General features: G+C 32.1%; 4 protein-coding genes across 8 annotated transcripts in view; 1 reads left to right on the top strand and 3 right to left on the bottom strand.

Annotated features, from left to right (window-relative positions):
• The first annotated feature begins 403 nt into the window (after window positions 1-403).
• LOC111001516 (glutathione S-transferase C-terminal domain-containing protein homolog) lies at window positions 404-2,307 on the top strand. The gene has a single exon (XM_022271441.2). It carries the CDS (start codon window positions 493-495, stop codon window positions 2,305-2,307), a length of 1,815 nt encoding a protein of 604 aa, XP_022127133.2. The 5' UTR covers window positions 404-492.
• A 15-nt stretch (window positions 2,308-2,322) lies between these two features.
• Window positions 2,323-12,245, bottom strand: LOC111001514 (1,4-alpha-glucan-branching enzyme). Its single transcript, XM_022271440.2, has 14 exons — window positions 12,035-12,245; window positions 11,164-11,333; window positions 10,808-11,025; window positions 10,391-10,535; window positions 9,886-9,976; window positions 9,197-9,406; window positions 8,689-8,760; window positions 8,210-8,381; window positions 7,681-7,890; window positions 6,739-6,910; window positions 6,078-6,262; window positions 4,964-5,101; window positions 3,683-3,796; window positions 2,323-2,803 (listed from the first exon to the last, which is right to left on the bottom strand). The coding sequence occupies exons 1-14, from the start codon at window positions 12,145-12,147 to the stop codon at window positions 2,756-2,758; spliced, it is 2,058 nt and encodes a 685-aa protein (XP_022127132.2). The 5' UTR covers window positions 12,148-12,245; the 3' UTR covers window positions 2,323-2,755.
• A 772-nt stretch (window positions 12,246-13,017) lies between these two features.
• LOC111001522 (39S ribosomal protein L41, mitochondrial) lies at window positions 13,018-13,688 on the bottom strand. The gene has a single exon (XM_022271447.2). The coding sequence runs from the start codon at window positions 13,557-13,559 to the stop codon at window positions 13,071-13,073; it is 489 nt and encodes a 162-aa protein (XP_022127139.2). The 5' UTR covers window positions 13,560-13,688; the 3' UTR covers window positions 13,018-13,070.
• Window positions 13,689-15,633: 1,945 nt separating this feature from the next.
• Window positions 15,634-18,270, bottom strand: part of LOC111001523 (NAD kinase) — a 33,794-nt gene continuing 31,157 nt past the window's right edge. For all 5 annotated transcript variants that reach the window (XM_045632881.1, XM_045632882.1, XM_045632880.1 and 2 more), the window contains 2 exons: window positions 17,467-17,549; window positions 15,634-16,533 (listed from right to left, as the gene is read on the bottom strand). In XM_045632881.1, the coding sequence (XP_045488837.1) occupies window positions 16,323-16,533; window positions 17,467-17,549 (294 nt within the window). In that variant the 3' untranslated portion in view covers window positions 15,634-16,322. The remainder of the gene's footprint in view (window positions 16,534-17,466; window positions 17,550-18,270) is intronic.

Here is an 18,270-nt window from a genome sequence, read left to right as displayed (position 1 = left end):
CACAATTAATTTAATTTTTTTGACGTTCCTATGTGTACTTGTTTACCTATGAAGAAAGATATTTTTTTTTCTATCATTAAATAAGTTTTACCAAATATTTTGTAATTTGGAAATCGTTACTTAACAAATCACAACAAAAGCCAAGTGAAAACCTACTGTTTGCTCATATTTTTTTTACTAAGTTGGCTCATTCCTAAAAATACGATGAGCTTACCCCAACTCAAAGAAAGTATAAGAAAAATAATAATACAAATATACACGGTTTAACTAGTCCGATCACCTATAGATTAAAAATATTATTTTACGGCAAATTCAACGAAAAATCGCGCCCGCCAAATTCGAAGGTTTTATTTATATTCTATAAAATTTTTAACCCGATTTCGTTTTTTCCGGTGACATATACAAGCGTGAGCCTTCGAAAATAAATAGTTTACTTTAGTTTTCAATAAATTCTTATCAACAAACATCTAAAAACTATTAAAAGTGGTTAAAATGTCAAACTATATTTATCTGGAAACATTTAATAGCTATGATAACTATAAACAAACTTTAACCTTAAAACTGCCAATAGAATCACTGATTTCTTTTTGTATTTACAAATACTGTTGTCCAGATAATGTCCAGTTATATTTTACTAACACTAATAAATCTGCAAGCCGTGTGAGTCTTGAGTTATGTGTTGAGGACATAAGCTTTGTAGATCCGTTAGATATTCCTTGGCAAGCTGCATCCTGTGTGTTTCCCGTGGTACTTTTTGAGGACACCGTAATTACAGGTCTGTGCGCAGTAGCCCGTCATATCTGCAAGTACAGAATCTCGAAACAAGCTACTATTGAACATGAACAAGGTTTGCTAGGATTCCGAAAAAGTTGCCTTCAAGCACCAAATGAAGTTTCCATCTGGACAAAATTTTGTGAAATTGATTGTATAAAAACTGTTTCAAAAATATTGGAACTATCAGAACTGCGTAAAATACCAGTTCATATGGTCCGATTTGAGAACCATTTAAGTAAACCAGTTTGGATTCATAATGTGTATAAGGTAGCTAGGGATATGAAAAGGGACAAGGGTTTGGAAAGTAAAAAGACTTCATCTTTACCTGAGCAGAATGAAACAACTGACACATTGGGTAATCCTAGAAACCCTAAACCTAGAAAGTGGAAGTCTAATCTAAAAAAAGATTTTGAAATAAACTGTTCCTTAAAAACTGAAGAATTAGGCATAAGTCACCAATTTGCAGAAGGTCCCTTCTTAACATTAGCTGACATAATATTGTTTCCATCTTATTATATATTACATAAGTCACTAGGGGAAAATATCATAGAAAAGTTTTTACCACTTTCATTTAAATGGTACAAAAACTTGAGCAGTTTACCAGAGTTGAAAATAGTAACACTTATTTTAAATGAAATAAAAAATATAACAACTGTATCAATACATGATTTGGTACTTTGTCCTGAAACAGATGATGTAAGTTTATATAAATCGGATCCAAAGAGATATAATCCAAAAAAGAGGTTATTTACTAAGCCTGAACATATTGAAAATGCAATAAATACTCTCACAAGTGACTTAGAACTAAATATATTGCTAAATGAAAATAATACCAGTATAAATTGGCAAACTGTACCTGATGGTGCAAACCCATCAGCGGGGCACTTACCTGATGTTAGGGTGAATAGAAAATCACAACAACTTGAAAATTTAACATTGGCAGTTACATCCATGGCTCAAGATGGAGATGTGATTGTAGACTTTTGCAGTGGTAGTGGACACTTGGGAATACTAATAGCACATCTATTACCTAAATGCACTGTTATACTTTTAGAAAATAAAGAGCTATCATTGCTAAGAGCTAGGAACAGAGTACATGAGATGGGATTAACAAATGTATTCTTCTTTCAGTGTAACCTAGACTTTTTTGTAGGCAAATTCGATATTGGTGTTGCTTTACATGCATGTGGCATAGCAAGTGATCTGGTATTGGATAAATGCTTAATGGCCAAAGCAAAATTTGTTCTATGTCCTTGCTGCTATGGGTCTCTGCATGCCACAGATCGACTGAATTATCCTAGGAGTAAGAGATTTAGTGGTATTTCTATTGATAACTATTTATGTATTGGACATACTGCCGATCAGACTCATGACAATCATCCTCTTACTGAAAGAGGTGCCCGTTGCATGGCTATTATTGACTCGGATCGTGGAAGGTTAGCTGAGGAACAGGGCTATAAAGTGATATTATCTAAATTAAAACCTCTATCTTGTACTCCAAAAAATAATCTCCTAATTGGTGTACCTTCATGAAATAAAACTCTTGTATATAAACATGCTTTATTAAATATACAATTTGTTACAAATAAGTCTTTTAAACACTTTAACTTTTAGTTAAATGTTTTACATTGTTAATAATATTTCCTCATATCTTTTAATGCCTCGCATATAAAGACTGGTATGAAATAAAAACAAAGCAACCAAGTCCGAGCACAACTGTCTGCAGTGGTACTCTGTAACTGAATATTGATTTTGATCTCTTCTTCAATGTAAGTATAACTTGAGCTTTACAGGCTGCAGAAAAACGAGAAGTGAAGTTACAGTTACAGAGTACCGGTGCTATTATCAACAGTCTAGCTTAAAAATACATAACATGGCAGTAAATAGTAAACAAATTCTCTAAAAATATGGCAAGGTTGTAATCACAAATGTTTTGGCTGATTATAAATTGTGATACACTTTCATAAAATCATTGTACATATCAATCACACTTGGCATAAACAATTGCTGTGCGGCATGGAATATATACCTGAAAAAAAAAAACAAAATATAATATGAGAACTACTTAAATATTGATATATCCTAAGCGAGTTTAATTTTTTTTTAAATAAATAACTAAGAAAACGGAAATAGAGGTGTCTTTAAACTGTGCTCGTGCTTGTTTTGATATAGACTTCCTTTGCTTATCTAGCGTATTAGATAGACAAAAGTTAGTCAGCTTGCTAACTGTTAAATGAAAAGGCAGTATTATAAAGTGAAGATTCTAAATTACTACTCTAATTAAAAAAAATAGTCTCCTACATGGCTGAAGCTGGAAAATGGAAGTCTTATATAAAATTTGAAATAAATTGTTCTATCAAAATCAAAAAAATATCAACCATCTATTTGTCAGCATTTAATTTAGGTATAGACTATAGAAGTGGCACCTTCATACCGTGACTTAGATGTCACGACACGGAAACGATAAACCTCGGGTTTGATAACGATTTCCGATGTTTCGGTAAAAATATTGCCACGAGTCAAAGTTATTTATTATATATATTAAGTTATTTATTTATATACGTAACACTGTACACTCACGAACGTCGAAAAAGAAATATACATAAAAAGATTCTTATTTTACATTTACTGCCAGTTCTCAAATCAAGGGCATAGAACGGAAGAGAAGAACTGGCAATAAACTCTCCGCCACTCTTTTTAATCGCAAATTTTTTGTTGTTGTTTTACACAACGTTTGTAAGGGCCTGCAACCATTACACCATGTTCCATTGACATCTTAAATAATACAAAATCAAAGATCCTCTTACAGCAGGAGGCATAGTGAAATAGGAGCACGCACTTACATTCTTGTGGGAGCAACACGCAAATACATAGTCGAAATATCTAACAATTATTATTTGGAATGTACCTGAACCGAGTCTCTCCTATTACCCCATCCACTATTTAAGGTGAAATGAAATTCGCCGTCCGGTTCGACGCGACCAAAGCCGCCATATTTCTTACTATCAGAACATAACACCGCCTAAAAATAATCATCACATATTAACAAAGGCATGTGATTTAGCATGTGACTGGAAACCGAGATGCAGTGGCGTAGTGTCACTCCATCGAAAGTAAAAAGCATAAATAAATCAAATCAAAATATCTTTATTCATTTAGATTTTAGGTAAACATGTACACTTATGAACGTCAATAAAAAGTAAAAAGCATTATTTAAAAAAAATCATTTATCAAATGGAGAGTAAGAGACGGGGAATCCCCCACGACAGCATCAGACTCTTTTGCGGGAATCCCCGAATTCTACATAGAGCTGAGCTAGTGCTAGTGGAGGAATCCCTGAAAAAGAAACTTTTATGCTGGTGATTTTTTTTTTGTTAAATTGTTCTTAAAATTGAGAGACCGGATGCGGACCGCCCCTTAGCTACGCCACTGCCGAGTTGGTCAGTACCAATCACGGCCGTGTGTCCATTAAGACTATTGCTTTCATGGGCGCATTAACACTCGCTAATACGGCGAAGAAAAACATCGAACAAAATGTTTGCCATAGACCTAAAAGTCAGGTACAGCAGACAAGGCCTTCCTTGCTTGATAAGAAAAATAAATGATCACAAAACAGATATTGAGGCCAAGAACTAAAAGGTTGAAGCGCCACTGGTTTTGTTAACATACATCTGTATCCCTGGTAAAAGCGCTATCAAATTATGTACGCAATGTTTCTTAGAAGAAATAAAAGAAAACTAAAAATCTAAAAAGGCCATCCTCAAAACAATTGGGATTTTTCTTTTATCCATCTTAAAATTACAGAGAAAACTCCTTAACCTAATTAATTATTTCATTCTCTTTGTTTTTTCACCATAATTATTAGTTGTTTGACATAATTTTAAATTGATTTGATAACAGCACATCTGATTTCGCTGATCTTTGTCGCTTTGTAAAGTTTCTGAATCTTGATACTGGAATTGTATGAAAAGCCGAAGAGTGCTGATAAACCACATTCTTTTTTATTTATTTTTTTTTATTTATTTATTTATTTATTTATTTATTTCCAGTAAATTTTCGTATCTTAACAGTTACAACTAATGCGATAGAATTCCATAATATTACCCACACCAACTAACCTACATAGAAACATTAAAAAATTAAACTTAAATTCCTAAATCTTATAACTAACAATATAGCAAGCTCTTACCTGGTATTTTCCGGGCACATCCACCCCAACTCTGTAATCTGTAAAACTTTGTGAGGGATGAAAGTTGAAGACAAAGAGTAATCCAGCTCGCTCGAACGCTACCACCTTGTCGCCTTCGTGTTTGCAAGAAACATAACCCTGAAACATTAATTATACTATAAAGAATTCGCATGAATGCTGAATTTCACCAATCGCCTTGATGGCTGGAAATCTTCCACGGTCCATTTCACAAGGCATTTTCCTTTGTGAACTAGCGAACTGTGGAATCGACTACCTGCGGGGGGCCTTCCCTGAGAGATACGACCACCAACAATTCAAAATACGAGCGTACTCATCGCTTAAAGGCCGGCAACGCACCCACTAAAAATGGGTATCTATGGGCTGCGACGACTGCCTTTTTGGCGTCCCGCAGGCTTGTTTGCCCACCTATTATATATATATAAAAAAAGAAAGAAATATTTATCGACACAATATTAAACAGTAAAAAGAATAGAAGATCTCATTTTGTATCACTCGGTCCACTCGCAGATGACAATCCCCAAAAATTTAGATTTTACTACTTGATTTCATAAGTGCCCTAAATATTTTGTCTTTGAAAATAACTTCGGCCATTTCAATACAATTGTCTGACTTTGGTTGTTCATGCCTGTTTCAAAGTGTATTTTTTCCAGGCCCCAGTACCTTATGAATATTATTACTTCATTAGAGCAATAAATTATTTCCTTTAGACATTCTCGACCTTATCACAAAATGTCAAAAAAACTATATCTTACGTAGTTTGGCACTTATTGTGCTAATCTAATTTTTATTTCTGACAGTGGTTGTCTTAAAGTGTGCTATTTTTCTGTATACTTGCAACAAAGTGTTAATAAAAAAATAATAATACATAAAATGTAGTCATAAACTAGTAGCATAACCATTTTTTTATATGCTTAACATATTACCATGGTAACACATGGTATTAAATTCACGTTTAATAACGAGGCCGTATATGTTTTGAATACGTCATTAAAGATTTTTTTCGCCCAAAGGGCAAGCTTAAGCCTTTCGACAGTACCTCCTTGACATTAGTTTTGAAGTTTGACATTCAAATAATACGAATAGATAAACTTACCGGATTCGACCTCAACCAGCCATATTTCTCCTCAAGCATTTGCATGTCCCTATCAAAATTGTTCAGGTATTTATATTTGAGTAATTCATCGTCAACTAACGGCCACTGTCTTCGTGCGTAGTGATATGACGAATTGTTGCCCGCTCGAGGGAAATCCAACCATTCGGGGTGACCGAATTCGTTACCTGGAAAAATAGTCATAGACAAAAACGGAACGCGTGGAAATATTTTTTTTTATAGAACAGGGGGCAAAGGAGCAGGAGGCTTACACGCCATGGACACTCTCAATGCCAGAGGGCTCGCGAGTGCGTTGCCGGCCTTTAAAGAATTGTTACGCCCCTAATTGCACTTTATTGGTAAAATAAAGTTAAATGTGATAAGGTTTATCAAAACTTTTTTTATTATCATAGACATGAATACAAATAATACAATTATTTCAGTTTACCTTATTACTACAGAATATCATTCAATGTAATATAATTATTACTAACATTATCGTTATAATATATTTTTGTTGTTCTTCGAATTAACAAGAAAAAGATGGCGCATAACGAAAAAAATGTGACGCGTAACCGAAAAATGTGACGCGTAAATTTTTCCCAGCGCCGATTTATTGCCGAACTACTTTAGTTTCACTTCAGTAATTTATTTAGTAACTTACCGATAAAATTGAGGTACGCCTCCCCGCCCAAAGCGTGTGTGATAAGTCTTATCATACAGTGTAAGGCAAGTCCTCGCTCTATCACTGGATTAGAGTCACTCAGTGTACTCATGTGGGTGTACATATCTTTGTCCATAAGCCAAAATGCGATTGTCTTATCGCCTACAAGTGCCTGGAATTTCCGAACAAAACTTAATTTATTTTATTTTTATTTTTTGTACTCCTACAGCTAACACAAAATACATATAATATCAAACAAATACACCGAGAACATAGCCACAGATGGAATACATGATATGTTATAACTAAAAAGATTTACAAAAAGGAACAAACAAACAAAGTATTCAATACAATTAACTAACTGATTCAATTTAATTACTTAAGCCTAAATTGGTTGTGTTGTGTAATGGTGTAAAAGTGTGGGTGTGTACGTGATGGTGTGTATGTGGGTCGTGCTTATGATGTAGATGATTTTGCGCTATGTATATTCTTAATACATTTTTTAACCACATTCCGCGATAACCTAAACAAGTCAATGCCTAAATAATGGTCATTGTATGTCCGAGCAGCGCGATACAAAACTCGAGTTTTTTGGGTAATTAGTATTCATGTGAGTAACATGAAACAATGTACGAATACGAGTTTTATAAGCAGCTTATATTGCTGTTCCATAACTGAAACAGGGTCCATGGCTGGAACAGGCGCCGCGGCTGGAACAGGTTCCATAATTGGAACAGGTTCCATGACTGGAACAGGTTCCATAATTGGAACAGGTTCCATGACTGGAACAGGTTCCTGAAGTAATGTTTATCAGGAGCCTGGGATTTAATGTAAACAGTTTAATGCAATAAATTAGACTGAAGGCTGATCTTGAAATAATCGAGAGGGAAGATACATGATGATGCAACTGAATTGGACTTTCCTTGATGACGATCAAATTACCTGATCATGGCTTTCAGCATATGCCACCGTTCCCTCCATCCATCTTCGATTAGTGAGAGTATGAATGATATGTCCCATTTTCCAGTTTTCATCTTTCTCTTCTTTTAACAGCTTTATCCACATATCGGGGATGGCCATGCCTAGGCGGTAATCGAAGCCGGTACCACCTTCCTTCACTGGCCGACCCGTTGCCGGCATTCCAGATACATCCTGGAAGAAACCAATTAAATAAAACCATAGAGGATATGTACTCGCTGGACAAGTTCTTATAAAATTAATTTCTTACAGTATTTATTTATTTTATAATAAAATTGCTAAATTATTTTATATAATTAAAAATACTAAAGGATTTTACAGAAAAAAGTTTTATTTTATTTATAGTTTATTCTTTGTTTTCAATACTTAAATATATATTTATACAATTTGTATTTGTACGTACATAAACAAAAATATTTCTTCTATAAATACATAAAAAAAATTTGCATAATATATATTGGTATTTTGAATAATTTTTTTGTTCGTGTCTTACCTCCGCAATAGTTATAGCTCTATTGTCTATGCCATGGACGAGTTCGTTAGCCAACATCAAATACACGAGTGCCTCTGTATCAACATTAAGACCGTAATATTCGTCATAATGTCCCGAAAAGCCTTCACCAATACCACGGCTATGGTACAACATTGACGTTACACCATCAAACCTATTGACACGGGTAATAATTGTAGGAAATTAGATCTAGACTTAAAAATGAAATTCCGATTGAACGAAAAAAATGACACGGAAAAGTTTGTTTTTGTGTTTAGGAGACTGAATGACAGATATTTTTCAAACTCTGTGATTAATGATTTTCTTTGTTTCTCAGTTTAAAATGCGTCGACTATAGTCAATATAGTTTTAGGACATACATTTGTTTTGAAGTCAACACACAGAAATAAACAATTTTATTAATTCTTAAAATCTATTATTAAGTATAGAGTATATTGTGTGTTAAATATTAAAACTAATACCTGAATCCGTCAAACTGATATTCCTCTTGATACCAACGGAGATTCGACAGTAAGAATCTTAGCACTTCGGTTCTGTAAAATAGATTATAATAAGTATATAGTAATCCGTTATTAAAAGTTTTTTTTGGGAAGGATTTATATTATTTGCTTACTAAGAAAAATAGATTCGCCAAAACCTAGAGGTGGAAGCGCGACAGATATTTTCTATAGGCGATATTACATGATAGAGGATATTTAGTTAGCAGGAAACGAATGGAGAAAGATAGTCATGGATAGAGAAATCCGGATGAAGCAGGACGAAGCCTTTGGCGATGGAGAGGTACATTGATGCTGAAGGAAGTTTCTAAGAAAAAAATATAAATATAAAAATCCCGTTTCCTACCGGGCTTTATTATATATGAATTATTTTATAACATCAGAACCGAATGCAGATAGAGCTGTCAACACAAATGTTAGGTTGATGTGAAAATTGGAAAACAATGTTTTTATTTAGTTAAATACAACTTACTCTGAATAATTAAAAAGCCGACTATCCCATAAGGAATGGGTTCCCCTGGGACCATCGTGGAAGAAGCACGCCGTGGTGCCATCGAACTCATTGAGACCGTCTAACGTGTTTTTGGACGCGTGCGAATGTACTACGTCTAATAATACGTATATGCCCAATTCGTGTGCCCGATCAATTAGTTCTTTTAGTTCGCAGGGCGTCCCATAACGACTAAAATATAAAAAAAGGAAAAATATTTAGTTTTTAGTTAATTGCTTAAAAATGGAGAAGTTTATAAACTGAATTTGCTATTTTGTGAAACTTGATTTTTTTTTTGTAAATGGTAGGAAAAAAAAAATTTTTAATGTTGAAAAAAATTCTAGTAAATTCTAGTAAATTTATATAAATGTGTAGATTGCGAAAGTTGAAAAAAAAAATTAGAAATTGCTGGAAATTTAAAAAAAACTATTTTGTTAACGTTGAAAAAAGTAGCTCTTTATGCTTTACTATTATGAGATTTGATAATAAAATAAATATTTCTGTTTATTTTTCTTAATAACATATAATGCTATGAAAAAATTTATGCAGATAGTACCGCAGGGCACAGCTAGTTATTAAATGTATTTTGCTTTTAATTGAATCATTATTTAATTTTCATATAATTTATGTACAGTCTATATTTTTGTTTCAAGAAGTATGTCTTTCAGTACCTGCTTGCAGCAAAAAAGCTGGTAACCTGATATCCAAAGGATGCGTAATATGCATGCTCCATAATTGCCATTAACTGGATAGCATTATACCCTGAAAGAAATATATTTTAAAATCTTTATAAATCCTTAAAAACTTAGAATATCAATGTGGTTTATTTTAAGAGAATAATAATAATTTGTTGATGTAAAAGTCTTCAAACAAGTAGATAGTAATTTTAGGAACAGTGTTGCGGTTAAAGTAAAGTAAAGATTTTAATCTACTATAGTTTTCATATTTAAATACTAATAGGTCAAAAGGAATCCCAAAATTTGTTACCAATAAAATAAATCAAATTTGAGTTTGGGCTAGGCCAAATAAGCAACAGGCGTATAAAGATCTTTCTAGAACTTCAGATACGTACTATTTCAAAACTAATGCTTTGATGTAATACATCAGATTAATCCATGAAAAGACTTGAAACATGTTACACCCATGGCATGCTGATGATACAGTGTACATACTTACCAAGGTTTTTAATCCGTTGCAAAACGTTATCCTTAAATTCAGTGTATGTCCCAACTCTTCCTTCTGGAGTGGCAATACCCACATGGCACTCATATATACGAAGAGAGGCTGGTCTAGGAACTTTTGGATGTTTGAATTTATATGGCTAGGAAAGAATATAATTATTATGATATTAGAAGATGTACTTTTAAAACACAGTAGTTAATCAAAGTAAATAGTATATTTTAATATTAACTGAATAAGTACTAAATACTAGTAGTAAAAATAGATACAACCCTCATTTTAATCATTTTAGTTCCAATATAGTAACAGTTGGATTATTGAAATTATAGTTTATTCTATTCAAATTTAAGGTAATGAATTCCAAATTTATTTTCAAGGACCAGAAAATACTGTAAAATAATACAAATTACTCACATCATTTGGTCGGTAAATAAACTGTTGATATGTGAACCCCTCAAATGGCTTCACATAGCTTGCCCAAGGAGATACACGGTATAAATTATCATTAACAATAATTTGTACACGACTCTGATGGTGTAGGGAACAGCTGCCATCAGCATTGGGTGGAATATACAGTTCCCATTTGCCAAATTCTAACTTTTTAAAGGGATGACTTTTGGTGTTCCAACCATCTGAAATTAGTAAAAGAATCATCTCACCTAAATTTTATGATTACAAACACCTGATTAAAGAGACAAATAAATGAGATAGGAATTAAAGTCAAGGCTTTACTTTATGTTATAATAAATTTAAGTTGGTATAAGTCTTACTAAAATCTCCTTGAAGATGTATTGAATGAGCACCAGGTGCCCATTCCCTCCAAGTGACAGACCCATCAGCGCCAAACTGAGGACCATAGTATTTGTAAGCTGATGTAAATCCTTGTAATCCGCCATCCCATGACTCCATCTTATCCCAAATATCTTTAAAGCAGCCATATCTGTGAAGACATTTGTATAAGTAGGTATTTCATACTTAACTGACAACAACCAAAATCAAGTATCTTGTAATTATTATTTTTTCTAATGACCTTGAAAGGTGAAATAAAAGTTACTCCAAGTTCCAACTATGCCAAGTACCTAAAAGTAAAGTAGTACCAATAGACAATTTTAATATGTAAGATCCCAATTAGTAATTACTGACTACACTTGAGCAACATAAATTTTTAATATATTAACTAACTATCAAATAACAATTTATTATCCAATTGAAATAAGATTTACATTCCGAAATTCGATTTTCGCGGTTCACGTTTGGAAATTGTGCTGTTGACAGGTTTGACCTTTGGTGTGACATTGTAGATGTAAAATCTGCCGCTTTAAGTGCTTTAGTTTTGGAGAGTTTTTTAAATTCTAAATTTTAAATAAGTACATGATGAAAGAAACACTAAATATAACAGTATTGATATATAAGTGAATATATTGTAATTTTTGCTAAAAGATATTATAATTTTGCTTATTTTAAGTAATAATGACAAATAATCGAAATAAAATACGAAAGCGTTAACAGCGCTGAGTTATCAAATTATTGTAAATACACAACATAACCTAGAGTTACTACGAAATTCAAATTGTGCTTGATATCATCTAATTTACAACATTTCATCACAATCTTTCTTTAAATTAAGAACATATATATCACCTTCTGCGTATTTCTCTTTCGTAAGGCTTCAAATACCCATCTCGTTCGAATAATTTTTCAATATCAGGCACAGGCACGTCCATTGGATCCATTGCTGAATAATTACCTCCCATCCTATCGTATAGATATAGTACGTAGATTTACAATACCAGTTTATGCGCACGCGCACAGCCGCGGGTACCGATAATTCTTGATTGAATGACAAATATAACATTTCTCATTTAAACCAATGATAAGTATATATTAATAACAGTGGTTAAAAATATTATCATATGGTTGAGAGGTCAAATTGATTATCCTATCATCCACCTTGACAGTGCATCTAGTTATGGTCCTTTATCATGTATAAAAATGTAATAAATTTTATAATCTTGCAGTACCTTCCACAAACTTAGAAGTAATACATAAAGTGTATTTTAAATAGACTTTATTTTTATTATGAATTAAAATGGCATAGTAATTTCATATTACACTTTTTATATTTTTAACAATGTAATGAGATAATACTTTACATGTTTATTTTGGAAAAAATAATTTATTATTAATATCAGATTTTTTAAATGAAAATTATTGTAATTTTGACCCTCAATATTCTACTAACTTAATATTTATGATCCATTTGATACAGTATTTTTTTTGTTTTTATATTACACTATTTAAAATTTTGATTACATAAGCCCGAACCCACACTTTTAAATTGAAAGCAATCTGAGATCAGTCCGTGACAGTCAATCAATCTGCTATCAGCATCCCAATAACCAAACTCTATGAAGACAATCCATTTTTGGTGAAGATGCAATCTCTTGATCTTTACACTCAAATTTGATAATCAATATAAACCAAATAAATTGGGAAAGTATTTGGGCATTAATGAGATGTAATATAAAAGAATAATGTCATATTTTTATAACATATAGTTATATAATTTTAAGCTTTATATACAATGGAGTTTTACAAGTAGGGGAATTAAATAAAACTTTACCTTACTTCCTACAATATCTATTTTACTATAATAACACAATAACTATAATCACAACTAAAATATATCAGAACCAGTTCTCTTGGCTCTGACTACAGCCTCATCAGGCTGTAATTTTTCTTCCTCCGATGGTTCAATGGGTTGGTCATTTTCATCCAGTTTACCTTGCTGAAAGTCCAAAACAATCTTCTTACTATAAACTGCATCAAATAGTTGTTGGGATGTAAATTCACTTTGGATAACGTCTTCAGTTTTATATGAGACATAAGGTTTAAAAGTGCAATCTTTTAAGTCGGGTACAATTAATTCAGGAATCATTTCTGGTACAGGCACAAATTTTCCATTTAATTCATATCCTGTATCACGTACACCTCGTTTGTCTATCGGTAGCTCACGATTTGGCCCCATTTGTCGCAATTTGTGGAATTTTGAGCCTCTTTTGTTCGGAGTAAGAAATTTCCTAAAATTTCTCTTTCCCTCCCTTGGGGCGGAGAGAGAAATCCATCTCTTTGATATCGAATTGATGAATGGAACAATTTTGGACATACCTAATGTGTTTTTAATATTATCAAACAAATGTAACTTTTCTTAAAAAAAAAAAATTGTTATTAGCGATAGGTTTAAGGTTATATTTTGGAAATACACCAAACATGTCAGACCAAGTGAAGATTGACATTACTATGAGTTATAAGTTATAACATGAGTCAAACGTCACGTCAATGAAGAGAGATTTATAAAAAAAATTATTCAAGTAACAAATTTTTTAACCATTAGGTTCACGCAGATATGGATGAAAATAAATGATCAACATGCGAAATTATGTTCATTGGATATTTTATCGAAGTTTCAATGCTTATTTTTAATGTAATCTCATCCATTTAGTATTTCAGCATACCACCTGTAGTCTGTTAGAGTGTACTTAAACTGAAATTTTACCACCTTATTTTTCTGGCAGTTCGCGCTGGCAATTTACGTTTTCCAGAACTCTGTCTATAAACCATTAGGGTAATCAACTGTAGAACTATTGTGTTTGCTACTAGAACTCTATTTTATGCGCTCTGCTTTGACGCAGTGTGGCGTGGAGGAAGCAATATATAGTTGACATTGACGGTGCAGTGGACTATCTAGCGTATTCGTCAAATCGAAATTAAATTTTATCCTAAGTATGTGTATCAGAAACTAGTTTCTAAATTATATATTAATATTTGTATCCGAACTGTATCTATTAATATATTGTATTATTGAAAACAAAATATGTTTTATCTTTTATCATTAATAAATTTTCTTGGTCATTTATGTTTTACCTATATTAACAATCAGTGGCGTAGCGTGCCTTGTCGGGGCCCCGTATAAAAATTTTTTTGGAGGCCCTTATATGGAGGTAAAGATTTTTCACAAAAGAAAAAAAATATTGTGAGAAGTAATATTTATTTATCACATAATTTACCCATTTTACAAATAAAAATCGAATTTTAAATATTCACTCTCCTTGCCTTTTTATCGGCAAACTGATTTATTAAATCATTTATGGCATCAGCCATCAAAAACTAAAATCATCATCAGATGATTTTAGTTTTTCTAAAGTTTCTGCCTCTATGGACAATAGTGAGATGTCTGACAGCCGTTCTTGTCCCATCGAAGTTCTTAAGTAATTTTTTATTAGTTTTAATTTGGAAAAACTTCTTTCTGCCGTTGCGGTTGTAACTGGAAGGGTCAAGAATAAAAAGCATGCTGTGATTACCTCGGGAAAACTGGATGCAAGACTATTGAATTTTACTAGCAATAATTCAATGAGTTCTTTAATGGAATAAATTTTTTTAATTTCAGAATTTAAGCATGTTTTTAGAGCCTTTAATTGGTCACAAAGATTAAGTGAGATGTCTTTACTGTATTTAGCAGACCTAAATAGTTCCTAACGTTAGTACCAAGCAAACTAATAATTTCGTTTTGAATCGTAGGGCTTAAATAATTTATTTCACCTTTCGGTTTTAGAAAAAGTTCTTTAAAAGTTGCATCATAGTTACATAGCAGACGTGAAATTGCCATAAAATTGCCAGAATCAGAATCATACCCCCTCAAAGGTAGATACTAAAGTAATTATAACATTAATTATACAATGCAGTACATCTCTCCAGAATGTAATTTTACTATCGATTTCACTTTTCAATAGAGAATCGTTGGTATTTCCTTGCAACCAATTATTATAAGAGAGTGAGCCAACTTTTGAACGCACGCGGCGGGAAAAAAAGGAATTGCTTTATAGAATTTTGTCATTTGTAAAATAAAATAAATTAGAAAGTTTTTATTCTTTTTCCTTACACACTTTGGGGGCCCCCGTTGCCCGGGGGCCCCGTATAATTGATACGGCAAATACGGCGGTAGCTACGCCCCTGTTAACAATAGTGCATATGGTTCTTATTTCTTACAACAAAATGGTAGTGTAGTTTTATAATAATAAAAAAAATAAGAAACATATACTAGCGATTGCTTATATCGATCCTCGGGAATGTAAAAAAAATGCATTCAGAAAAATTCAAAATTGTATATTGGTATTTCCTCTTATGAATAAAAACATTTGTATCAGCCAGCCAACATTACAAACAAATAATTGAAACAAATATATATTCAATATTTATTTACTTTCAAACAAAATGCTGTAACAACACTTTGTACATTTAAACAAGATAATAAAAATTTCCGTCACATTTTCAGACATTTTTGTGCAATTACAAATATTGTGATTTATTCATATTTTCTTGGCACACATAGTTACGGAAAGCACCGCAGCAAAACTATAAAAAAATCTATAAAGGCGTCGGCGAAATAGATATAAGTAGTAAATAACGCGACCATTCTCAAAGACAAGAACTTTAGATTGAAATAAGATCTTATTTCATATGTGTTGAGGTTCATTATTGTATACAAACATTTGTTAGTGCCAAAAGATTTTACGACTGAATCGATAGCATAGATCATTTCTATGTATATTTTATTTTATTTTATGATTCCCATTCCCCAAAAATTACTTATAATTTGGGATAATTTATTTATATAATAATACAGTAACAATACAGGAATGTCAGCACAGATGTCGCTAAGCATAATTTCAATATTGCACAATTTAATAACAATTTCAGTTTTAAAAGCCAAAATTAAATTTAAAGTCTCCACCTGCTATAGATAAATCTAGTTTTAACATAAAACTAGCATCACGCATTAAACAGTCTTTACTGCTAATTTAATGACAGATAAAAAATCGTAAAAATATATTGTCAGAGTTTGTACAGAGGTAATTGTCGACTGTCAATGTCACGTGTCAGATGGCCTCTCGTCGTGGTTGTTCTCTATGTCGTCAAGCGTGTCGCTAGAGGAGTGCGTTACGTCACTAAGCTCATCCATTTGCTTCTGTTTCTTTCGCACATTCCAATGAAGACATTCTCCAAGTGAGTCGAACCAATCCGATATTTGGTCCTGCGCGCATATTGACGGCACAGGGTACACTGATGTTGTTACGTATAAACTGAAACATAATGTAATTAAATAAAAATACAGTCAAAATCTGTTATAAAAGTCGTAACAGCCGATGACGTTATTACTAAGAACCTAATTCATATAACCGGTATGTGAACAACATACCGGTTATAAGTTAAACGATATTGTCGTTAACGGTTTTGACTGTATATAAATATGGCATATCTTTTCATAATAAAACATGCTTTTATGCAAAGTTTGAATATAACATAAAATAATCTGAAAATTTTCGATTTGATTCCTTGTCGAACTCACAAATATAAAAAAAATTACGGAAGTAATAATTTAATCAAAATGTCAACACTGTACATGACTTGGTGCTTCGTATTTGACAGCGGGAATATGCTTGTAGAGCCCATGAGCAACACAAGAGAAAACAATCAACAAATCTTTTTGCTCTGTATAGGACATAATAGTCCGATACAGAGCAAATAATAGAAGGACATGACAGATTTAATACATATTAAATGTTGATAATAAACGACTCATATATATAAGTCTTTCCTTCAACTTTTTTAGATTTTGTGCCGTTTGGAGTAGAGACTCTTGGCTGCGGGGTTCAAGAGCACAGACGCTATTTAAAGATTTAAGTATCGCAATACAGCAAGAAAAATCTTTAAAGGTACACTGCCATAGAGACCAAACTATTTAAATGTGATTTAATTTTCTTTTTATTAATTTTTATTATGACTATATTATAGGTTAAGAAAATTGTAAATACTGATAAACTGTCATAAGCTTAAATTTATTAGAATATATTTTCAAAGAGGGATTTGACGTTTCTCTTTGTTATGATGATGATTATTACATTATAGTTCGACAGTTTTGATATATGGAAAAAAATTATTATAATAATTATTTAATTTCCATTACTATCTAAAATTAGCTATTTTTATTATATGTAATATTAAAAAAGAATTACCTATCGCCATGCTGCAACGCTTGTCTATTTCTTCCATCAAACGATACCCACATTGCATTCCTTGCGTCGGGGGATAAGGAAATCTGAAAACAATTTCAATAAAAAACCGCAATTATTAAAATTAAATAAGTTTAATAATTATGCTTAAAATTATTAAACTTATTTAATTAAATTTGAAATATTATTTTTAATGGAATATCTGTATATCCTTTCTATATTTTTGAAGTGAAACTTCTTTGGATGGTAAATTTTTTGCGGGTGAAACTTTAAGAAATAAATAAGTTTAATAATTATTCTTAAAATTATAAAACTTATTTAATTCAATTCGAAATATTATTTTTAATGGAATATCTGTGTATATATATATCCTTTCTATATTTTTGAAGTGAAACTTCTTTAGAGGGTAATTTTTTTGCGGATGAAACTCAACAATAATATTAGCGTCACGAAGATATGCAGCGTTGTTGTTGAAAGGGGAGAGAGCGATTGAGACCGAGTGATAGAGAGTGAGAAAGGGAGAGCGAGAAAAATTACCGCTATGAAGTGATCATATACTGGTACATGATTCTCTATTGGTGCTTTTATCTAAGTAATAATAAATTTACAAAGAAGTTTTCTTCTGACATGTGTACTTTGTACGCACGCCTTTTTATATATATTAAAACAGCGGACCCGATAGTCGTCTTGTCCGTCTTGCACACACGTCGAAAAAGAAAAGAAAAGAAAAAAATTCATCCAATTGTAAATCCACACACACACACACATAAACAACACACGCACATAAGAACTTTATACGTATATATA

The sequence above is a fragment of the Pieris rapae genome, chromosome 21, assembly GCF_905147795.1.
Source record: "Pieris rapae chromosome 21, ilPieRapa1.1, whole genome shotgun sequence".
Lineage (NCBI taxonomy): Eukaryota > Metazoa > Arthropoda > Insecta > Lepidoptera > Pieridae > Pieris > Pieris rapae.
This window is presented reverse-complemented; position numbering and strand designations above follow the sequence as displayed.

Excerpts from the sequence above, each read along its gene's own strand:
- LOC111001514 (XM_022271440.2), bottom strand. The coding sequence starts at position 12,147 with ATGGGAGGTAATTATTCAGCAATGGATCCAATGGACGTGCCTGTGCCT. Across the intron at positions 8,382-8,688 it reads TATCAGTTTGACGGATTCAG|GTTTGATGGTGTAACGTCAA; the intron begins GTATTAGTTTTA and ends CCGTGTCAATAG. Across the intron at positions 6,263-6,738 it reads GGCGTACCTCAATTTTATCG|GTAACGAATTCGGTCACCCC; the intron begins GTAAGTTACTAA and ends CTATTTTTCCAG.
- LOC111001516 (XM_022271441.2), top strand. The coding sequence starts at position 493 with ATGTCAAACTATATTTATCTGGAAACATTTAATAGCTATGATAACTAT.
- LOC111001522 (XM_022271447.2), bottom strand. The coding sequence starts at position 13,559 with ATGTCCAAAATTGTTCCATTCATCAATTCGATATCAAAGAGATGGATT.